The sequence below is a fragment of the Podarcis erhardii genome (genome assembly GCF_964252035.2).
Source record: "Podarcis erhardii genome assembly, chromosome: 11".
In the NCBI taxonomy this organism is placed as follows: domain Eukaryota; kingdom Metazoa; phylum Chordata; class Lepidosauria; order Squamata; family Lacertidae; genus Podarcis; species Podarcis erhardii.
The window spans coordinates 2,048,412-2,073,557 of NC_138501.1; the positions used below are offsets into that span (position 1 = coordinate 2,048,412).

The 25,146-nt window shown below is 40.8% G+C and overlaps 1 protein-coding gene across 3 annotated transcripts in view; it reads left to right on the plus strand.

Annotated features, from left to right (window-relative positions):
- The window catches only part of GDA (guanine deaminase), a 48,440-nt gene extending 40,770 nt beyond the window's left edge, over window positions 1–7,670 (plus strand). For all 3 annotated transcript variants that reach the window (XR_014161352.1, XM_081881024.1, XM_081881025.1), the window contains 3 exons: window positions 767–885; window positions 1,776–1,803; window positions 2,533–7,670. Coding sequence is in view for 2 of the 3 variants with exons in the window: in XM_081881024.1 (XP_081737150.1) it covers window positions 767–885; window positions 1,776–1,803; window positions 2,533–2,603 (218 nt within the window). In the remaining variant the exon portion in view is untranslated. The remainder of the gene's footprint in view (window positions 1–766; window positions 886–1,775; window positions 1,804–2,532) is intronic.
- Window positions 7,671–25,146: the final 17,476 nt, after the last annotated feature.

The following is a 25,146-nucleotide window of genomic DNA, read 5'->3' on the forward strand; positions in this document are numbered from 1 at the left end:
ATCACCCCTTAACCTCCTCTTCTCCAGGCTAAACATGCCCAGCTCCCTTAGCCGTTTGTTTGTTTGCAGGTTTAACTTTTAAAGCCCTCTACGGCCTAGGACCCTCGTACCTACGGGACTGCCTCTCCTGGTATGTCCCATGGAGGACCTTACAGTCTTCAAATAAAAACATCTTGGAGGTCCTGGGCCAAACTTAGCTGTTTGTTTGCAGGTTTAACTTTTAAAGCCCTCTACGGCCTAGGACCCTCGTACCTACGGGACTGCCTCTCCTGGTATGTCCCATGGAGGACCTTACAGTCTTCAAATAAAAACATCTTGGAGGTCCTGGGCCACAGGGAGGTTAGGCTGCCCTTGACTAGAGCCAGGGCTTTTTCAGCCCCGATCTGGTGGAACGCTCTGTCACAAGAGACTAGGGCCCTGCAGGACTTGACATTTTTCCACAGGGCCTGCAAGACAGAGCTGTTCCTCCAAGACTTTGGCCAAATCCTCATAGAACTCTAGCCCAATGGTTGCCATTAATTTGATTCTGAATTTATTTTAGAATGTATTTCAATTAATTGACTGTGATTTTATGTAAACTGTGCTGTTTTTACTGTTGTTAGCCACTCTGAGCCCAGCTTTGGCTGGGGAGGACAGAATATAAATAAATAAATTATTGTTATTTTTATTATTATTATTATTATTATTATTATTATTATTATTATTATTATTATTATTATTCTGTGAAAGAGAAAAGAGTAATTTGTTATTTAAATTTCTTTCATAGCCCTTGGGCTAGATACTGTGATTGGGAACTTTGAAGTTGGCAAAGAATTTGATGCACTGCTTATCAACACCAAAGCTTCAGACAGTCCTTTTGAGCTGTTCACTTGTGATGCTTTTGAGGTAACTGAACAATGTGTTGTGGAAATACGTTGACCATGTTTGGAGAAACCTGTTTTAGGCCAATGGGCTGGACTTTGTGGCTTTCTGGCTGCTTCATATCTGTGGATTATTGGCAACCCTTATACAAGATGCTTGCTGCTCACCACAAAATTTGTTGGTTAGGCTTCTACCCAACAGAATTATGGCTAAGGAATTTCTTTTGTTCTTTTGTTCCATTTAATATTGATTAATTAAATGGCTTGGATCCAGGAATGTCTTGCATCAACAGGAAAGCACTACCACTTGCACATGGCAGCCACACTGAATAACTCACTTCTAAACTGTTCTACAACCCATGACCCACACCATTCCAAGGTTACCTTCAAGAGTGGCTTTTGGAGGTGACGTAATGGTGGTAGGAGAAACCAGCAAAACCCTGTTGCATGAATAAAGTTCTGCTTAATTGTCTCTGGATCCAACCCATTGTCTGCAGAAGATTCCTGTTGGAAAACTGACAAAAACTGGATTAGTTCATTTCAGGCAATATTATTTCCAAAGGCCTGAGCTATAAAGCGTTGTTTTGGCTCCCATTGCAGCATGGTGCCCAGTGTCACCCCTGCAATCGCGCCACTTTAAACAACCTCTGAATAGGATAATATGGCAGTGTAAGAAACAACTGAATAAAAGGTATCTACAGCTGAGGATTGCTTAATGTAATTTTTCAACATTCTATAATATTCTTCATTCTCACATGTCTTTAAAGGAAATAGCTATGTTGGATCTGGATTTTGCTTTTAAAATGTTAATATTGCTTAGTTTTTTAAAGGCTACTGTTAGTCTTTTTATCTTGCTGCTTTAATTACAAAGGAGGAACTGCTTTTGAATAATTGTTTCTTCTCCCGTATTTTTAGGATATGATCCAGAAATTCCTATATCTGGGTATGTATCAGTTCTTGCTATACAGATGTTTTCATCTAATTGCAAAATGAGTATCTTTCTGCTACAAGCATTGAAGGTGCTCTTTTTGTTAAAACTTTCTTTCAAAATGTAAGATATTATTATTATTATTATTATTATTATTATTATTATTATTATTATTATTTCACCCCCTCCCCTCAGTGGCGTAGCATGGGTTGTCAGCACCCGGGGCAAGGCAAGTAATTTGCGCCCCCTAACCCGTGGATTTGCGCCCCCTAACCCGTGGATTTGTGGCCGGTGCGGCCGGGCCCCCCTGCACCCCCACGCTACGCCACTGCCTCCCCTTCCCAGATTTTATTTATTTATTTATTTTTATATGGTTAAATTTACCCTATTTAAATCTATTGAATGTACTGTAATTGATTTCAATAGGCATTATTGAATCTCTATAAAGAGATGTCCCCTTAACATCTGGGGTCATCACCCAACAAGTTGCCTGGCAAAAAAGATGGCCAGGAGAACATTCATAACAGTTGAGGGGGGGGGAGATGGTTAATGTGCCCCCCCCCCTTCTCTGTGCACTTGGGAAATTACTAGTATAAACTAAGTCTTGGTGTCAAGTTCAGTTCTTGGAAGCATGTGAATCTGTACATAATTTAGCTACATGGTGTGTTTGTGTCCTTAGAAAAATATCAATATCAAGGCTGACGGAACAGATTGCATACATCTCTTTCATTTTTCTGATTTCAGGTGATGACAGGAATATTGAAGAAGTTTATGTGGCTGGCAAATTGGTGGTGCCATTTTCAAGCTCTGTCTAAAGTTAGATCTGCTTGCTGCAAAATGCTCTGCTGGTAACTCTATAGCTTGGAATAATTGGGTGAAAATGGGGTGCCTTGTTGTGAAGCCATGCTCACTCTGTTTAGTATGTTTCTGATTTGCACAAAAGAAACCAATTACACATCAGATACAAAAAAAGTATTGTGCCAATAATGTATGTGTGAGAGAGGCCACAAAGATCTAAAGTAAAAACAAACTTGTCTGTGGAAAAAACTCTGACTTAAACAAGAATCTACAGATACAGTCATAGTACACATACCTCAAGTACTTACTAAGGTACTGAGGTAAATTTATGATTTTAAATGTTTATCCCGTAAAATTTTAGGCATCTTATTATAAAATATTATGAGGATTTCAATGAGAGCCATACCATACTTTGGTATGGGGGTGGGGGGTGTTGATGATTATTCCCCCCCCCCAAAATCTGCATCCTTCATGGACATCAGTCCTACTTCAACATTCAGGTGACATCTTTCAGGGGAACAGCGCACTGCACATTGAAGGGGACTGGAAATGCTCTGGTGTGCAAACAGAACACTCGACTTTTTGGATCCTGGTCATTGTTTATAAATATGTTTCAAGCAAAGCAAAGCATAATTCTTAACAAAGCCTAAACCCATTCATTTCATCTCTGATGACATTAAACAATACTCAGGGATTATTTGGGGGATGGGGTAGAAAATTGAGCACAGATACACTTTTATCTCAATTTGCTCAACCATCCTTTCAAGCCCTTTTTTTTTTCATTTTTAAAATGTCTTTTTCATCCCTCCCCTAAAAAGCACTTTTACTGAAGGCTCTAAACCCAGCATAAAGATCATGTTCTGCTGACTTATTTCCTTCTCATTAGGACACTGCTAGATATTTGTGAATGTAATCATTACCATAAACCTTGTTTGAACAAGCAGTTGCAGCAGGACTGACCCACACATTCACACCCTGCCTCAGTTTCCAAATTGCTTCAAATGTAAGCACATGCTTCAACACCAGAATCAGGGTGGTGTGAGCAGTCCTTCCACACAGGGCTCCAAGCTGAGGGGGCACAAAATTGAGAAGATCCATTGGAGGCACCAAATTTTGGCCTAGCACAGGGCACCATATTACGAAAGATTACCAAAGTCCATCCCTGCATGCTTAATTTTAAAACAATAACAAGGCTGTCTTTCATATTAGACAGGATGAGGCAGCCTGTCTCAAGTGAAAGATTTTGCTGTTATTCTAAAATACAGTGAATAGTCAATTATTTAGTTTATTTAGTATAGCTTTGCCATCATGGGGGCATTTCTTGGGTTTTAGGCCTCAGGCACCGCAATGTTCTGCAAAACTTTTTTTTTGAATGCATGCTTATAGACTGGGACAAGTTTAATAGGATCTTACTAGAGAAATTAATGTGAATAATTATCTTCTTCTTTGGCGATCCCTCGTAGCCGAGTAAGATTGTTTTCCATAAACACAGTTTTAACAATGAGTCTGTAAGTGACTGTGGAGGCCAATTCTGGATCCACACGTTCTTCCACAGTGGGGACATTGGTTCCCGGGCGGGAACCAAAGTTGATCATGGTGTGGATTTGCCAAGCGTGCCTTCCTCTTAGCACGTTTCTCCCTTGCATCCTGAGTTTGAGTGTCTTCAAAGCCCATGACACTTTATAGTAATATAATATAATAATAATCTTTATTGCAGTCCAATGACACATAACATGCTTAAAATACAGATTCATACAGACAACCCCCTAGGGAAGGGAGACCGAAGTGTTATTTGTTTAGTCATGGGTATGTTGATCTTTGATTCGTATGACTACTGAAAGAAACTTTGCCACGGCCACTGTGATATCATTGGATTTGTCATCCAGAAGATATTTGATATAGTAGGCTTCAGATTGACCTGGCCAATTTGCCAATAGTGGTTTAATCAATTGTTCCCTAGCTTGATCATATTTTCTGCAATGCAATAAAATATGCCTCATGCAGTCGACGTTCTGAAAGCATACACAGATCCTATTTTGATAAGGGATACCTCTCAGTCTGCCATTTAACACTTCTGATGGGAATACATTTAATCTGGCTTTGGTGAAAAGATGCTTTTGGTAAAGGCTGTTCTCCAATTGGAGCGCTCGCAGGCAAGTGTCCCCCAATTGTTGGTGTTTATACTACAATTTTTTTTAGATTTGCCTTGAGACAGTCTTTAAACCTCTTTTGTTGACCAACAGAATTACGCTTTCCATTTTTAAGTTCGGAATAAAGTGGTACCTCAGTTTAAGAACAGTCCGGTTTAAGAACGATTTGGTTTACAAACTCTGCAAAACCAGAAATAGTGTCTTTGTTTGAGAACTTTACCTTGGTCTAAGAACGGAATCCGAATGGTGGAAGGGCACCGATGGCGAGAGGCCTCATTAGGGAAAGCGTGCCCCGGTTTAAGAAGGGTTTCGGTTTAAGAACGGACTTCCAGACAGATTAAGTCCGTAAACCGAGGTACCACTGTAGTTCATTTGGAAGATGATAATCTGTACAACATGACCAGTCCAATGAAGTTGATGTTGAAGAATCATCATACAACTGCCTCAGCAATAGTATGCTTAAAAGGAGCAGTGCAGGGGATGCCACTGAGCTGTTAACTGAGAGGGTCATTTCATTCTTAAACTGCATTGCAAATGTTGCCAGAATAAAATTTTAAGGGCCAAAGTTAATGTTGCACCACCCTCTTTTGACACCCTTAATTTCCTCAGCCCAAATCACACAACCCAATGATTTCCCCCTGTGGGGGCTTCAGTGCATGTTTTCTTTCATTTGAACCCACGCAGAGAGGAAGCTGATGCAGGGTCTGTGAATGTCACTAACTGAGATTTGATGCTTGTAAAGAGCAAGTTTCAAGGAGGTCAGCCCTGCTGCCGCCTCCTCTGGTTCCAATCAGCTCTCCAGAATCAGCTTTTCCAGTTTTAAACATGTTGCGGAAATGTTACATACAATTGGGCACATCATCTAGTGAATAAGGTGTTAGGAAATAATTAAGGGATAAACTAATAGATTCAAATCGTACTTCTGATAAGGCCCATAGTTCTTTGTGAGGAGGGCAACAAAAGAGGATCCATTTCTCATCTATATAAAACTGTGAACACATAGTTTTGCGGCCAATGTATTTATTTTAGTATTAAAAGTATAGCCCTCCTGTATAAACCTCTTTTTGTTGTTGTTGTTTTCCGAACAAACAATGTTGAAAATATATTCTTAAAGTTTTGATGTAAAATATTTTTTTAATGGACTGCCATTTTGAACTTCGCAAAACTTTTAAAGGTGTCCTACTTGCAAACCTGGTTTATGGAAATAAGTCGTGAGAGGAATCCGTCCTCTCCCATCTGAACAAGCAGCAGAATTGGCCTTATTCATCAGGTGCTCTCTAGAACTTTAAAAATCATAACCATTGGGAATGAGAGTATAGTCAGGTGGAATGTGACATGAATCAGGAATAAGAGGAGCTGACTGTGTCTCTCTTGACACCTTCTCCTCCCTGTGCATCCAGACAGCGCAGTTCATTGACAATGATTATTCTGATAATGCACATGAAGTACGTAGGAAAGGAATTGATCTGTGCTCAAGATTTATTGTGCTGTACCCACAGACTGGTAGGTGCTAATGTACTAGACTTGAACAGAGCACTTTTAGAAGGATATGTGCCTTCTATGGATCTTTACCAGGTTGTCACATTTGTATAGGGCATTTTTAGGATTACTGCCATGGTGCAGTGTTGTCTCTAAAGGGATTCTCAGTAGGAAAGGGTGATGTCCTCAGTATGGTTTATCCCTGCATAGGCTAAGCAGAAAACCCTTCCATATGTAAGCCAAAATATAGCTTTGGTTGGTCATGAAGGGAAAGAAAAAGGGAGTTGCTTTAACTTAGCCAAGAATATGTCCCGTTACATTCCAAATGGGGAATGAAGTCTTAGGGAAAGTCTGTTTTCAGAAGCCTCACATTCTCTTGTATTTTCATTTTACGAAAATTTAATACTATGCCTCTCCCTCCCACCCCATGACCCCCTTCTGTTCTTGTCAGCATGCAATTTAGACAATGAAAAAGAAAGGAGAATGTGGAAATGTAGCTTATTGGAGGGATATCTTAAATGTGCACTTTGTGGAAACAAGCACTTTTCATGGAGTTGATCTGAATGTATAATTCTGTCTCTGTCTTACTGTGCCACTTGCTAACCTTCTGTTTGAAGATGTTAATGAAACTGAATATTGCCTGTGCTTTGTGCAGCTATGTGAATGATTCCTATGTGACAAGTAGAGTTCTGCACTTTAAAATGTTGCCTTGGCATAGTGTCCATGCTCTGTAATATTTGCAAACAGATGGCTTAGTGAACTCAGAGAAAGGCTGCACTTTATTTCCTTCTGTTGGATGCTTCCCCCAATGCACTGGGCTTGTACATTTTTGCAGTAATGGAGAAGAAAGCAAACTTTTAAGAGTTTCACCACCTTGTCAGTTCACACCAAAATGTAGGGCTGCTTGTGAAAACATCTAAACCCTCCATTTAAATAAGAGGGGTTAGTGTGATGACCCAAACTCAGCCTCATTGTACTTGCTGAATGAAGAGCACAACATTCAGATAGGCAGCAAGAGGTTCGTGTGTGCCACACACAGAGTTAGGAGGCCGTAGCTATTTTCACACTGGCACTGACATGCTTGGAACACATTAGCAGTTTTACTCATACCACTCAAAAGATTTGGCAAGCCTTTGGGATGTTGCTGGCTACATTTAGGCTGCATGGATTAGACTATGTAGAGAGGAGCACTTCACCAAAATGCAAGAGCTGTCAGCACTGGTGTAAAAAAAGGTGCTCTAATCACATTTTGCAGAAGTGCAAGACTGCTTTTTGAAGGAAGTATTTGAAATATGCTCACCAGATCTTCTATTTTCTTTTGATTTCTTTCTTTTGGGGTTAGAAATGCATCTGGAATTGTGATTGTTGCTCTGTTTCTGGCTGATTTGTTGTCAGTTATGCTAAATGAGCACCTTTGTGCTGATGTAACAAAATAAAGAGGCCATGTTTACATTACTAAGCGTCTGATTATTTTGGTTGGGAGAATATACAAAACCATAATCCACAGACGGACGTAAAGGAAAGGAAAAAGTTGGGGGACATGCTATGTTTCAGGTTTTGCCCTGGTGTTGTTTCCCTACAAATTGGTGAACTTTCAAATAGCAAGTTGGGTAAGAGCTGTAGCTCAGTAACAGGGTGCAGGTTTTGCATAAAAATTCCCACATTTCTTTGCTAGCATCTCTAGATATGTCTGGGAAAGATCCCTGAGGAGCTGCTGCCTCTTACTAACTGAGCTACATGAACCAACCGTCTGATTTGGGTTTGAGACCACTTCCTAGGTAACTATTACCGTGTCCCTAAGTGGCCGCTCTCTCTGAGTTCTGCTTGGAGAAACTTCTCTTGCCCCACCTTAGACTAAAATGCTGTCTTTCAGAGAACTGTAGCTTTCTGCTGTGGGAGTATTTGGGAACACTTTGGATTTTGTCCCTGCCATCCCGCTGCACGTGGAACAGAAGAAAAGCTGGTTTAGCACTTTGGATCCGTATGCATGTTGTTTTGGGGAGGAGGGTCTGCAGGGACTCTGGGAACATGGGGACAGTTAAATATATGGTTTCTTATGCCCCATTGAGCGGTGTGTGGAATGTTATCACCTATTGGCGTTTAAAAAAGTAAATGAGTTATATATCCTGGACTTTGAAAATGGATTTTTTTTTTGAATGGAGCAACACTGGCTGCATAAATGTTTTGTGAACCGAACAACATTAGGTCCATTACTTAACTTTGATCCTGGTGTGTGATAGGACTGATGGCTTGATATGTCTTTGAAAGTGCCCCCCCTAACAATTTTACCAGTTTAAATCTCCTAAACTCCTGAGCCATCAGCTGCCACACCCAGTAAAGGAAGCCCTCAGGGGAGGGAGATGATGTGGGGCACCTGTTTCCAACAAAGGCGGCTGCTTGGAATTTCCTGAAGATTATATCATCAGAACAACAGGGGTTAGTATATCAATCAAATTAAAGTGCTAATTTCACTGTCAGTATTTTAATACAGAAATCAACGTTTCTACATGGCACCTAAAATCTCTGCTATACACAGTGCCCTTCTGAAGCAAATCATACCAGCTTTCAAGATACTTTTATTGGATTTTTGTCAAATGTAGTAAAAATGGACTTTGCACATTTTCCCACAGTAACAAACTCTGAAATTCCAATGAAATTTTGCAATACATGTTTTAACATTTATTCTCAGAAAATCTTGTATAACACTAGAACATCAGTAGGGACCACACTGTAGCTGACATTAAGCACTAAGCAGATGCTTACTTTCCCCCTTCAAACCAATACTTCAAAGTGATTAACTTGGGTTAAACAAACCAGATATTTATAATTTATGAAGATTTCATTAAAGGCCACCTCTTGGGATAAAATTTAATTTATGCCATCAACTGATAGAGAAAAAACAACAACCCTTAATGAGACTTTGGAATAATACATTTTGATCAATGTGAGCCAAGTGTTGATGCAGCTACTGGATAGCAATCCTACATTACAACGATTTTATGACATTACAGCATACTGCCACTCAATCACTTTTGTTATAGGTTTTGCAGAGGACAATAACCACACAATGAAATAAGGGCAAAAAAGTCCAAAATGAAGAGCCATGGAGTTCTATGCACTTAGAATCATAGAATCATAGAATCCTAGAGTTGGAAGAGACCACAAGGGCCATCGAGTCCAACCCCCTGCCAAGCAGGAAACACCATCAGAGCACTCCTGACATATGGTTGTCAAGCCTCTGCTTAAAGACCTCCAAAGAAGGAGACTCCACCACACTCCTTGGCAGCAAATTCCACTGTCGAACAGCTCTTACTGTCAGGAAGTTCTTCCTAATGTTTAGGTGGAATCTTCTTTCTTGTAGTTTGGAACCATTGCTCCGTGTCTGCTTCTCTGGAGCAGCAGAAAACAACCTTTCTCCCTCCTCTATGTGACATCCTTTTATATATTTGAACATGGCTATCATATCACCCCTTAACCTCCTCTTCTCCAGGCTAAACATGCCCAGCTCCCTTAGCCGTTCTTCATAAGGCATCATTTCCAGGCCTTTGACCATTTTGGTTGCCCTCCTCTGGACACGTTCCAGTTTGTCAGTGTCCTTCTTGAACTGTGGTGCCCAGAACTGGACACAGTACTCCAGGTGAGGTCTGACCAGAGCAGAATACAGTGGCACTATTACTTCCCTTGATCTAGATGCTATACTCCTATTGATGCAGCCCAGAATTGCATTGGCTTTTTTAGCTGCCGCGTCACACTGTTGGCTCATGTCAAGTTTGTGGTCAACCAAGACTCCTAGATCCTTTTCACATGTACTGCTCTCAAGCCAGGTGTCACCCATCTTGTATTTGTGCCTTTCATTTTTTTTTTTGCCCAAGTGCAATACATTACATTTCTCCCTATTAAAATTCATCTTGTTTGTTTTGGCCCAGTTCTCTAATCTGTCAAGGTCGTTTTGAAGTGTGATCCTGTCCTCTGGGGTGTTAGCCACCCCTCCCAGTTTGGTGTCATCTGCAAATTTGATCAGGATGCCCTTGAGTCCATCATCCAAGTCGTTGATAAAGATGTTGAATAAGACCGGGCCCAAGACAGAACCCTGTGGCACCCCACTAGTCACTCTTCTCCAGGATGAAGAGGAACCACCGATGAGCACCCTCTGGGCTCGGCCAGCCAGCCAGCCACAAATCCACTGAGTGGTAGCACTTCTGCAATTGCCATCCCTAACTGCCTAATGTCCATAACGTGGGTGGTGCTGTGGGCCTAGGACTTGCCGATCAGAAGGTCGGCGGTTTGAATCCCTGCGACGGGGTGAGCTCCCGTTGTTCGGTCCCTGCTCCTGCCAACCTAGCAGTTCGAAAGCACGTTAAAGTGCAAATAGATAAATAGGTACCGCTCCGGCGGGAAGGTAAACGGCGTTTCCGTCCGCTGCTCTGGTTCATCAGAAGTGGCTTAGTCATGCTGCCCACATGACCTGGAAGCTGTACGCCGGCTCCCTCTGCCAGTAAAGCGAGATGAGCGCCGCAACCCCAGAGTCGGCCACGACTGGACCTAATGGTCAGGGGTCTCTTTATCTTTAATGTCCATGAACCTAAAACCTCTCCTAGTCTTCCACATTACACTGTTCCAACTGCCCAAGGTGTGTGGCCCAACTTCTATCACACACCTAAGAGTGGAGTCAGATGTTTGGCAGAGAGCCAGGTGTGGAGTTTAAAGTAGGAGGAGGTGTGGGATATGCTTAACCCCTTCTCCAGACCACTGCTCTTTCCTTCAATGGATATTTTAGCTAAGATTCCTGCATTGCAGGGGGTTGGACTAGATGACCTGTGGGTCCCTTCCAACTCTACAGTTCTGTGTTTCTACGAATACTCCCTCCATTCCAAAGCAGCACCTACTGGAGAGATTTTTGAAATATTCAAAGTGATATATGAACAACAAACTAACCGTCAGTAGAAAGGGACATCTTCTTGCCTCTCTTGAAAACAGCTTGTTTACAATCTCCTTTAGAGTCAAAGTTTTTCTCATGATATAAAAATGGTTTCAAATTTCATTAGTGTTACACCATTCCCTCTGGGAAGCAAGTGCTACAAACGTGCTCTTTGTTGTCAGAGTCTTTAACAATCAGCTGAAAGGAAAGAGTAGGGCTGCTGCCCTTTTCAAAGAAAGGCATTTTCATATTTATATTTTGCAATTCAAGTTGGGACTTGGAAGGCTGCTCAGACACTGAAGAATTGACTGACTGGAATGAGCCAATTTCTACCACAGGCAAATAATAATAATAATATAATAAAATAAATAGCCAAATCTTCCACACATGAAAAATCAGTTGTCCAAATCAGTTGTTAGCAAGCAGCTCAGTTCAACTGAAATGTGCTTCAAGGTTGTGTGTATATTTTAGCTTTGCTCTGAGTAACAAGTACAAACTTAACTGTAGCAAATTATAGAAAACAGGTGTATAGGGTGTTAGTGGAAGGGCCTTCTCAGTAGCGGTGCTCTTCCTGTGGAATGCCACCCAACTATCTGACTTTGAGAAGACATATGAAGGCAGGCCTGCATCAGGAGGTTTTTAATGTTTGATGTCATATTGTGTTTTAATTTGTTGGAAGCTGCCCAAAGTGGTTGGGTCACATGGACAGCACATAACTAATAAATCATCATCATCATCATCATAGAACACAGAGTTGCGCCAGAGAGACAAATATTCTGACCTAGGATCAGTTGATTCCCCCTGTTTCGGGCTGGTGGAATGGATGCCTTGCTAATCCCCAATAGGCACAGGGTCAGCCACTTGGGATGTGTTCGTTTCTTTTTAATATTTTGAGACTGTCTTGACTACTCTTGATGTTTTGTCCATTGCCCAAAATTTATCTCTTCTTCTTTCTTCTTCTTCGGCGATCCCTCGTAGCCGAGTAAGATTGTCTTCCATAAACACGGTTTTAACAATGAGTCCTTAAGTGACTGTGGAGGCCAGTTCTGTATCCACATGTCCTTCCAGAGCGGGGACCTTGGTTTCCGGGGGGGAGTTGATCACGATGTGGATTTGCCAAGCGTGCCTTCCTCCTAGCACTTTTCTCCCTTGCGTACTGAGTTCAAGCGTCTTCAAAGTCCCTGACACCTTTGGTAAAGGCTGTTCTCCAATTGGAGCGCTCGCAGGCCAGTTTTTCCCAGTTGCCAGTGTTTATACTACATTTTTTTAGATTTGCCTTGAGACAGTCTTTAAACGTCTTTTGTTGACCACCAGCATTACGCTTTCCATTTTAAAGTTTGGAATAGAGTAGTTGCTTTGGAAGACAATCATCAGGCATCCGCACAACATGACCAGCCCAAAGAGTTGATGTTGAAGAATCATTGCTTCAACACTGGTGATCTTTGCTTCTTCCAGTACACTGACATTAGTTTGCCTGGCTTCCCAAGTGATGTGTAAAATTTTTTGGAGACACCGTTGATGGAATCTTTCAACGTGTTGGAGATGGCGTTTATAAGTGGTCCATGTTACACAAGAATATAGTAAGGTTGGTAGTACAATAGCTTTGTAAACACGCATTTTGGTTTCTCTGCGAATGTCCTGGTCCTCAAACACTCTGCACTTCAATCGGCCTTGCTAATCTCCAATAGGCACAGGATCAGCTATTTGGGATGTGTTCATTTGTTTTTAATATTTTAAGATTGTCTTGACTACTCTTGCTGTTTTGTCCATTGCCCAAAATTTATATATTACATCCAGGAACCTACAACTGTCCAAATTGCAGTGTGTGTGTTATTTAGTTCCTGCTTTGTTAATAGTGTTTTATAGATCATAATTGTTTTAATTATGATTGATTTGTTAATTAGTTTAGATGATTTGTGATGCTCTATTATGTTCTATAGAGCCAGTGTGGTGTAGTGGTTAAGAGCGGTAGACTCGTAATCTGGTGAACCGGGTTCGCTTCCCCGCTCCTCCACCTGCAGCTGCTGGGTGACCTTGGGCCAGTCCCACTTCTCTGAAGTCTCTCAGTCCCACTCACCTCACAGAGTGTTTGTTGTGGGGGAGGAAGGGAAAGGAGAATGTGAGCCGCTTTGAGACTCCTTAAAGGGAGTGAAAGGCGGGATATCAAATCCAAACTACTACTACTACTACTACTACTCTTCTTCTTCTTCTTCTTCTTCTTCTTCTTCTTCTTCTTCTTCTTCTTCTTCTTCTTCTTCCCGACATGGGCATTCACAAAAACACTTTACACCGTCTCGCTGATCATCCCCTATCACAAACGACAGGGGGGATGGCCTGTCCCTGAACATGGCCCTCCACACCAGCTGAGACCTAGGACCAATCGTCTAAATGCCAGATGGCCCAAAATACCCCAAATGAACATCTATATGACTACATATAGGAAATTATTTACAAGCTACCCCCTACTCTTTAACCCAAATCTTACTCTAATCCCCCACCCATCACACTCTAGATCAGCGCAACCCCATTGGTTTGTTAAACAACAAAGAGAGAGACACAGGACAACCCGGACAGGTTGGCAGGGAATCGCCCTACATAATAGATAAGCAAAATGGCTAACTTAAAAGCATTTACATTAAATGTGAGAGGGTTGCGAAACCCCATCAAAAGAAAATGCATCACCTCATACATAAATACCATGAAACCACACATCACCTTCCTACAAGAAATACACAACCCACCCAAAAGAAGCAAACCCCTGAACGAGCCCCGCTTCAGTCAACAATGGGTTGCACCTGGCTCAGGAAAGGCCCACGGAGCAGCTATAATACTCAGTAGAGACCTGAACTTCAACGCCACAACAGTCCTAAAGGACAAAAGAGGCAGATTCATTTTTGCTAAAGGGACACTAGATGGCAAAATTAAACTGACAATCGGCTCCATATATGCCCCAAACTCCAAACAACTAGAATTCTTCCAGAAGACACTAAATAAGTTCCTCTCCTTCTCTGAAGGGGAAGCAATCCTAGGAGGGGACCTCAACCTAATTATGAAAGGCATATCCCTGAAAAACATTCACCTTACAACCCCATGGGCAACCTTCGTCCGAACGAAACCCCCAACAACTAGGGACTCTTACAAGTTACTAAAAATGTTAAAAAACAGGGGTCTCTATGACATCTGGGGGTGAGCAAAACCTGGGAGACACCAGCCATACATTCCAATCCGGACGCCATGGTACAGTGTCCAGACTGGACAGCATTCTACTCACACAGGGTCTGATCCCCTCCGTGGAATCAACAAACATAGGTAACATTAAAATCACAGATCACACCCCAGTAGAAGTCACCGTTAAAATAGGAGAGGGAACACAAACCACCCCATCATGGTCCTTCAGTCCCATCCTAACTACAAACAAACAAATTAGTCTCACAAAAACTCTCCAAAACTACTTCAAGGAAAATGATGTACACAATATAACAACCCCCCTCTTATGGGATGCAATGAAAGCGGCCTTACTAAACATCTTCTAGGACAATAATGCCCACTTACACCGCAAAGAAGTCATAAAACCTACTTTCAGCAGCCAGAAACACCATAACCAGACACTTGAGAGACCTGTCAGGAGTAAGCATGGACCAATGGTACCAAATAGTATGGGAAACAGCCTTACTAGAAAAATTAACCAATAAACTGAAACTGACATGGGGACAAGTAGAAGACGCCTTCACCCTGGTATGGCTCTCCTTTATCACATACACAGCCCAACAAGACAATGACAAATATCCACCAACAGCATACAAATCAATATGGCTAACCTGATCCAAAACACCCACCCACCCCATTCACACATGAAAACAAAGACCACCACAGCCAACCACAAATGAACAACAACACCCTAGGCCAACCCCAACCTCCCTCACCACCGAAGGAACACAAGTGAACAGCAGAGAACCTGCACAAGCAACGCTAACGCAAAAACCCACATATATTAAGTAAAATAGAAACATCGCCACCCGACCCCACCCCCACCCATCTTCCCCCTCCCCCTCCCCCTTTTTTCCTAATGTCTCAACAAATGAAACTGATTTGTAAAAATGATAGATGGGGAAAATATGAGAGACATTGCACATACTTCTGTAAATCAAGAAAATCTTTAATAAAAATACATTAAAACAAGAAAAAAGAAAACTCTTGACAAATGCCGGCTGCCTCAGCCTGAAGCAAGATGAGCACTGCACCCCATAGTCACCTTGGGCTGCACTTAACCATCCAGGGGTCCATTAGTTTACCTTTACCTTTATTATTATTGCTATTTATTGTTTGTCATGTCACAACAAATGTGATTTGTCCACAGCTTTCTGCACCTGATCATACCCATTAATATTGTGGTACTGTGTCATTCTGAAACCTCTCCTTCTCTCTTACTGTTAGATTTTTCTCTAATACCTTAGTCTTTAATTTATTTAATTTAAATCCTGCCACTTGACCAAACTCTTGAATTAATTCCAAAACCCTTTTCGTGCTGGATTCCGGCTCTTGCAATGTAAGTACCAAATCATCTGCAAATGCTCTCAATTTATATTGTCTCGCTCCGACCTGAACCCCTTTAACCAGCTGGTCCTTTCTTATCATGTTCAGCAAAACCTCCAGGACCGAAATAAAAAGTAGTGGGGAAATTGGGCACCCCTGACGTGTCCCCTTTTCTATCTTAAGTTCTTCTGTAATAATATTATTTACAATTAGCTTTGCTTTTTGTTCAGAATAAATTGCGCCTATACCGTTTTCAAAACCTTGGCCTACCCCCATCCCATGGAGATTCTTCTTCATAAAGGTCCAAGAAATATTGTCAAAGGCTTTCTCCGCGTCCACAAATATCAAAACAGCTTTTGTGTTTATATTAACTTCTAACATTTCCAAAATGTCTATTATGTTCCTTACATTATCTGATAAATGTCTTCTCGGGAGGAAGCCCGATTGATCCCTATGAATCTCCCCCATCAAAACTTTTTTCAATCTCTTAGCTAAAATGTCAGCAAAAATTTTGTAATCCACATTTAATAAAGAGATTGGGCGGTAGTTCTTAAGTTGGGTCTTTTCAGTCTCTGTCTTCGGTATAAGCGTGATATAAGCCTCTTTCCACGTATCAGGTGCTTCTTTCCCCTCAAGGATTTCATTACAGACTTCCTTCAAAGGTTGTATTAGCCATTCTTTTAAAGCCTTGTAATATTTGGAAGTCAGTCCATCAGGTCCCGGAGATTTGCCCAGTTTCATGTTTTGAATGGCATCTTCTATTTCTTGTTCAGTTATTTTCTGATTCAAAAGCACTTTGTCTTGACATGAAATTTCCTTCATCCCATTTTTCTTCAAGAATTGTTCTATATCAATCTCTTTTTCTGGCCCTTGTGCATATAGTTGTTTAAAGTATCTCTGGAAGCAGCTTCTAATTTCAGTTGGGTTGTTAATGTTCTTTCCATCCACTTCTAAATTTGTCACTGTATTTAGTTTTTGTCTCTTCTTCAGTTGCCAAGCCAAAAATTTCCCGCATTTATTAGCAGATTCAAACGTCTTCTGTCTCATTTGTTTAATTTTCCATTCTATTTCTTGGTTCTTCAGTTCCATATATTGCATTTGGTATAATTTAATTTCTCTCAAGATCTCCTGAGACTTTTCTCCTTCTTTAATTTTTTCTAATATCTTATCCTTTTTCTCGTTTTGGCTTTTCTTCTTTATTGCATTTTGTTGTATCAAGAAACCTCTCATAACTGCTTTGCTTGCGTCCCAGATTACTCTTTTTTCCACATTAGTCCTCATGTTAATTTCAAAATAGTCTCTTAGTGTTTTTTGGGCCTTTTTACAAAATTCTTTATCTCTGAATAATGAGTCATTCATCCTCCATCTGAAAGTGCCAGCTGTTGTTTGATTCATCTCCATCTTCATGGCGTTATGGTCGGAGCAAGTCTTTGGGCAGATTTCCACTTTTTTTATCTTCGATGCCAGTCCTCTAGTAACCCATATTTGGTCAATTCTAGTCCAGGTCATTTTGGCTTCAGAAAAGAAGGTTCCTTCTCTTTCAAGAGGATTTTTTAATCTCCAAATATCAACTAAGTCCATATTGCCAGTCATTTCAAAAAATGTTTTTGGTAGCCTTCCGTTTTTAGAAATTACTTGTCTTTGTGCTTTGTCCATGTTTGTAGAGACAACTCCATTCATATCTCCCATCAAAATTATATTTGAATCCATGTAATCCAGCAAAATCTCATGCAACTTTTTAAAGAATTCGGATTTGCCTTCATTTGGTGCGTAGATTCCTAGAATCAAAAATTTCTGGCCTTGTACTTGAATTTCAATTGCCAGATATCTTCCTTGTTCATCTTTAAATATTTGTTTCGGCATCAATCTATCCTTTGCATATATAACGACTCCTCTTTTTTTCACTCTGTCAGATGAAATAAATTCATGTCCTAATTTTTTATTGATAAGTAGTTTTCTATGTGTTCTTGTCACATGTGTGTTCTTGTCACTTGCAGGCAAATCAAGTCCAATTGTTGTTTCTGTAGAATATGAAAGACGTTCTTCCTCTTCCGAGGAATATTCAGTCCATTACAGTTCCAGCTCAATAGTCGCAGGGCCATGATGGGATTATTTACTTACTCCTCCTACTGCTCCCAATTGTTGCTCTTCATCTGTTGGTGGCTGTAGTCCAAACGATAAATTTGCCAAGTCCAATATTCCTTTTCCTGATATTGTTGGCTCTTCTCCAAGTTCTGCTTCCTTCACTAAGTCTTCTTCGTGTTCTCTCAAGAATTTGTCTTTGTCACTCAGTGTCCTTAGTCTAACTTTCTTTCCTCTGTGTTTGAAAGATAGGCCTTGGGGGAATTCCCACCTAAAGAAGATTCTGCTTTTTTTCAGTAGTACAACCAGATCTTTGTAGTCCTCTCTTGCATCTAGAATGGGCTTTGGGATATCTTTGAAGATCTCCACGAAAGAATCCTCAATTTGCAGTGTATTTTGATAGTGCAAGTTTAAAATTTTATCTCTTTCCTCCTTTGATCCCAAAGTAATCAAACAATCTCTTGGCTTTTTCTTTTTTTGTCTTATTCCAAGTCTGAATGCACTCACAATCTTAACCTCCTCCCCCTGCAGGCCTTCTTGCCAAAAGTCATAAAATTCTTTTGTAATAAAGTCCACCAAGTTGTCCTGTTCACTTTCTGGGACAAATCTTAATCTTAAGTTACGATCCCTCCTTTGAAGATCTATCATAGCAAAGGATAAATCATGGTCCGCCAGTTTCTTTACAACCGGTGGTATTTTTCCCTGAGTTTCAGTTGCAATCTCCTTTGCCTCCTCAGCAATCTTTCGGGTAGTAGCTGATTCCTCTAGGAGTCTCCCAATATTCTGAGCATTAGCAGTAGCTTGAGTTCCCAATTCTTTTAGGCTGGAAGTATTCAGATCAAGTTTTTTTGAGATCTCAGCTACTTGTTTACTTGTATCAGTCCCTTGTTTCGTTAAAAATTCCAGAGATTCATTTATTTTTCCAAGAGCTTTCGTCAAAGCATCTTCTGCAGACATAGCTTTAGGTTTTATTTGTGAGGCCGCAGCTGCTCCTATCACTGAGGCCCTTCTTGGCTGTGTAGTGCTGTAAGTTTTGCCGGATCTGACGTTTTTCTCCTGAGCCTGATCTATCTTTCCTTTGCCATCTGCCATGCCACTATCAGCCAGGCCAAGGTCAGTCCCACACTCCTAGATTTGTTTTTACTAGTAAATTTCCAGTGGCTCAGCTTCTAGTTGCTTAGTTGTTTCTCACAATGTAACAAAGTCTCCTCTAGAGGGGGGAATTCCCAACTTGCATTCACAGTTCACAGTTCTTACAACAGATATATTGTCTCAAAGTTTCCCCCCCATCTCTTTAAAGGAGAAAAAGTCCCCAGTTCCAGCACTTTTTTCTTAAATAGTTGCAGATATGTAGCAGTCCAGGTAAAAGTCCTCAACACTTTATCTTTCCCAGTTATTTCAAGGCTCACACTTTTGACAGTTCAAAGTTCTTTTTCCCTTCTTACAAGGCAGTCCGTTCCCAGGATACAAAAAACAATGGGTAAAGTTCAATTCTTTCCTTTCATGCAGGTTAAATAGTTCAATGACAATTCTCCCTCACCGCTCCTGCCCGCTAAGTGAGGGGGTATCTTGCTTTTAGGCAATGGGTTTGTTATTCAAATGCAATCCTCAAAGGTTTCAGCTTAATAGTCTCTTTGCTTTCTTCTCACTACAATGCGGTAAGGCAGAGTTCCTTTTTGTACCTTTCCCGTGGTGGCCAATCTTTTAAACTTTCAAGCAATTTAAGTCTTTAAATCTTTACTCTTTGAAGTCCAATTTAAGCTTTTAATCCTACTCACGAGTAGATGCTTTCAGGATCAATTTGCCGGAAGAAATCAGCGCTCTCCGATAATGGCGACGCGGCTTCGCTCCACAGGCTGGGTAGCGGCTCTCAGCACTGCGCTCCCCCCGACACCATTCCGGAGCCTTTAAAAAGGCTCTTTCGCAGTTCGGAGGGGTCGTAATGGTACCCGCCGAGCCTCCTTGTTTACAGGCTTCTCCACCTGTAATTTTTAAGGGTCCCCGCTTCGCCGTAGCGGCAGGACCCGAACCCGCGGAGCAGACTTCTCCCGGAGCTCCGGGAAAAGTCCTCCATTAATCGCTGGCGCTGACCGGTTTAACAGTGGTTAAGAGTGTAAAATATTTGGGAATTAATATGACAGCTAAAAATATGAACTTATTTAAAGACAATTATGAGAAATGTTGGAACCAAGTGAAAAAAGATTTAGAAATTTGGTCAAACTTGAAGCTTTCTTTGTCTGGTCGAATAGCAGCTATTAAGATGAATGTATTGCCTAGAATGTTATTTTTGTTTCAAACATTGCAAATTGTTGATAAGATGGAGTGTTTTAAGGGATGGCAGCGAGATATTTCTAAATTTATCTGGCAGGGCAAAAAGCCCAGAATAAAATTTAAGATTTTAACTGATGCAAAGGAAAGGGGGGGATTTGCCCTGCCAGATTTGAAACTTTACTATGAATCAGCAGCTTTCTGCTGGTTGAAGGATTGGCTGCTCCTTAAGAACACAGATATTTTAGATTTGGAAGGTTTCAATAACTTTTTTGGGTGGCATGCATATTTGTGGTATGACAAAGTTAAGGTTCATAAAGGTTTTAAAAATCATATTGTCAGGAAAGCATTGTACAATGTTTGGATCAGATATAAAGACCTACTGGAGAGCAAAACTCCAAGGTGGCTTTCACCAATGGAGGCAAAAGCTGTGAAAAAACTCAATATGGAGTGTATATGGCCGAAATATTGGGAAATTTTAGAACAGGAGGGTAGTAACTTCAAACTGCAGAGTTTTGAGAAATTAAAGGATAAAGTGAGAGATTGGCTCCACTATTACCAAATAATGGAGGTTTACAAGATGGATAAGAAAATTGGCTTCCAGGTGGAGAAATCGAAATTGGAAACAGAATTGTTAGAATCCAATACTAAAAATTTATCAAAAATGTATAACTTGCTGTTGAAATGGAATACGCAGGATGAAACAGTTAAATCAGCTATGATTAAGTGGGCGCAAGATATTGGTCATAACATTATGTTTGCTGACTGGGAAAGGTTGTGGACCACCGGCATGAAATTTACGGCGTGTAACGCCTTGAGAGAAAATATTATGAAAATGATCTATAGGTGGTACATGACCCCAGTCAAGCTTGCAAAAATTTACCACTTGTCAGATAACAAATGTTGGAAGTGTAAAGAAAATGAAGGCTCATTCTTTCACCTCTGGTGGACATGCCCAAGGATTAAGGCTTTCTGGGAAATGATATATAATGAAATGAAAAAGATGTTTAAATACACTTTCCTGAAGAAACCAGAGGCCTTTCTCCTGGGTATGGTCAGCCATGTGGTGTTAAAGAAGGACAGAACTTTGTTTTTGTATGCCACAACAGCAGCAAGGATCTTTATTGCAAAGTATTGGAAGACATCAGATCTACCCACTCTGGAAGAATGGCAGATGAAGATGACAGACTACATGGGACTCGCAGAGATGACGGGCAGAATCCGAGACCAGGAGAAAGAGACAGTGGAAGAAGATTGGAAGAAATTTAAGGACTATCTTAATAAATATTACAAGATTAAAGAATGTTAGATTGACATGGACTTAAAAATATTGGTTTTCAGAGACATTAGAGTAAGAAAAGGAATGGAATTAGTAAAAAACTTTTGGGAAATAAGGGAATGGAGTTGCTGATGGGATAATGAAACTAGAATACAAAACGGTGAGGTATGAGGAAGTCGGGGAAATTAGGTTGAGAAAATAAGTTTTGAAATTATACTTGTTTTTTGTTTGTGTTTGTTTTCATTGTAGTTGTTTTGTATTTGTATGTTCTTATTGGAAAATTTAATAAATATTATTTAAAAAAATAATAATATTGTGGTACTGTGCCATCTACTCCCTGCCTTGGATAAATGAAATTGCACTATAATGTAGTTCTGTACAAGGAAGTTCAAGAACAGAGATACAATGTGAGTACTTATAGGAATTGCTGTAATCCTATTCTTGCTCATCAAAATAACAATTGTGCTAACTGCACAGATCCATAGAAATGCATCATGTAATGTGCCATTTGCAGATAACTATGTCCAATGCAATGAATACCAAGAGGTGGCAGAGGTGATTGGAGTAGAATAGACTGAAGATTGTAAAGATATGACAGAATATATGACCGGGGGAGTAGGTACAGAATCAGGGAACAGGCAAGAGTACATTCATCAGTTCAGGAATTGAAAAATTCTGAGTCTATGAAGCAGGAGCTTAAAAAGGAGAACAAGGCACTTGAATTCTGGTTGGCATTTGTGGGATTAGAAGACTAGGAGCAAGGTTTACAAAAATACAAAGGAAATGAGCATGCGTTCAGAAAGACATGGCTTAAATAAACATGATATGCAAATGATACAGTGGTTACTGGACTTAATAAGGAAAAGATAAATAAGAAATGAAGTGAGAATAAGGCAGTGGTTCTGAGGATGGAACAGGATTAATAAGATCCAAGAAATCCAGTTAGGATAGCTTGGCCATACAAAGAGGCTGCCCAAGATTGGACCATGTATGCACATAGCAGTAATAAGAATTGTAGGCTGCATTCCTACACAAACCCATTGGCTTCAATGGGCTTACCTCTGGTTACAGACATCTAGGAGTGCATTTTTAAGATACAAGGACATGTCAACCATCACGCTAGGGACACAAAGATGTGTCCACGAGAACACACAAATTTAGTAGAGGACACCAGGCCAATGAAAAAATGAACACTGAGATACATGAAGTCAGAAGAGACTGTCCTGCTTTATACATAAGCAAATGACATTTGGATCTGCTTTTCTTCTGTATTTGCCACCTAGAAATACATAACACTGACAGTGAATACTGATCTAATCTGTTTACAGGTATATAGCTACAGCAGTGAAATAAATATAACTAGCTTTTTCATCTGCTTCCCCAGAACAGTGAAATCCATATTCCCTTGGGGTGTTAGAAAGTGTGCTACTTCAGAACTGAAAAGGGGGTGGGAACCATAAAATGGTAATTTATGCAAAAAGTATGTGTCTCTGTGCTTTCCCATCCAATTTATGCAAGGTGATTATTGCAAGGATGCATTGGCTCAGGAGTAAGACTGCAGACACGCTCCCACAACAGCTCTCACCCATTGCCACTTACTGTCAGGAATTTAAAACTGGCACTCCTTTCCCTCTCCTATTCAAGACAGATGCTTTCTCTCTCTCTTGTTATGCTCATGAAGTTGTTGATCCATCCCAAGTGTTTTTGCTGCAGCCTAGTGGTTTGTTTTCACACAGACATTAATAATAGTAATAATATTTTTATTAATAATAATAGACACATTTGCCAAAATATAATTACTAGAATACAACTTAATGGAACCAACTGATTAAAAGCCAGAGTGCTGACTAAAAATAAATCACTTACATGCTTACTCAGAAGTAAATCCCACTTAGTTCAGTGGGTCTTATTTCTAGGTAAATACGTATGGGATTGCAGGCTTACCCAGTTTAAATTTTACTTAACCAGGACTACGAAACCTTACTGACAGTGCAATCCTAACTACGTATTTTTCACTCCATAGACGCACCTAGTTTTTGGAGGAGGAAAACAAGAAAAAAAATATTCTGAATCCCAGAAGCCAGAACAGCAAGAGGGATCTGGCTTCTGGCATAGCCTCTTCCTGTTCTGGCTTATGGGATAGCCACGTGCAGCCTCTCCCGGGCAGGGGGATGAAGGCTCCCGATGCCTGGGAGAGGCTGCGCACAGCTAAGCCAGAAGCCAGCGGGAGGAAGGCTCTCCCAAGAGCCGGGCTCCCTTTAAAGAGCGTGCGGAGCGTTTGTGTGGCTCCTGGGGGCTTTTCCCCCAGCCCTTCTCTCTCCCAGGGAAAAGCCCCCAAGAACCGCACACACGCTCCATGTGGCTCTTTAAAGGGAACGCTGAGCAGAGCCTCCTGCCTGCATTCGCTCCATAAGATGCACACACATTTCCCCTTACTTTTTAGGAGGGGAAAAGTGCGTCTTATAGAGTGAAAAATATGGTCTATCTATTCCGCAGCAAGTCATCTTGTGTTCAGTAGTTTCCTCCCAGGCAAGTGAACAGTGACAGATTTAGAGCGGTGCCTGTAGGGGAACCTGCACAGGGCACAGGGCCAAAGAAGTGCCAAATTTTATATTTATACAGGTACCTAAAAAAAACTGTACCAAAAGGAATTATTGTGAAAATGAGAAATAGTATTTTTTTTGGGGGGGGGGCACCACATTTTGTCCTTGATCACAGTACCATATGACCAAAGTGAGATTTGGAATTCAGATTCAGTTACTTTTTGAAAGGTAATCTGCACACCTTCATGTATATTGTATAAGTTGCCTTATACAATAAGGCAACTTAAAAGGAACTTCAATCTTTTCTTCTAAATGAAAATTGAAATGCAGAATGCTCTGTAGCGTAACAATAAAAAGCATAAATCACAATCTCACTGTTGTGGAAGATACAGACAGAAAGTAAGATGCCGATTTCAGGCAAGTTGCCTTATTTTTAGACAACAACTATGTCCCGGCTGAAATATACATTGTGTGCCAACTTGGGAAAGCATTTGAGAAGAAAAGCCCTGTGCACATCTCTGCAGCCTGCGCACAAGAGCCTTTCCTGCAGCTTATGGGAACCAAACATGCAGCAACCACCAGCAGACCCTGGGTCAGCCTTGCTTCAACGTCAGGCAGGATGTCAACTAAGTCCAAGGTCGCCTAAGACTCCTCTGGACACAGGGAGAACACCTTTGTTTATAGTCTACTACAAACTAGTAGACATGGGACGGGGGGCACATCTTTCCTTCACAGTGGATACTTTGTAGTGCACCAGCACTTGCTCTCTACCCACCCAAGGGAACCCAAGTGACAGATATTTTATACAAAGATATTCACAGGGTGAATTACCTCAGGAAACAAAGCAAATGATTTCATACTAGGAGGAAAACCTACAGAGCTAAGCATCAGCTCTATACATGTGCAGCATTTTAGCCTAATAATAGAGGTAAAAAAGCTGTAAAAACTGTTTTATTGCACATCTGTTTGCAGATAATTTTAGGTCTCTGTTAAAGAAAGTGTAAGTTCTCAAACTACCGTGTCACAGGCAAGGCAGATACATAGCTAAGCTTTGATTATAGTGTCATTAAATAGCCCACCCCTTGTGAGGTTTGGAGCTGCTATGGGTTTTTTCCACACACACACACACACACGAGGAACAGAAATGTTCTTCTACAACTTCCATGAGAAAGCAAACTAAACTTTAAAAATCTGCTCATATAAGTAAACCTGTTATTCCAAGGAATAGCTCCAACTTTTTGCATCCTACTTAATTATAAACGCATTACTAGCCACTACAGAACAGAGCTCTATGCACAGACTTTTGAC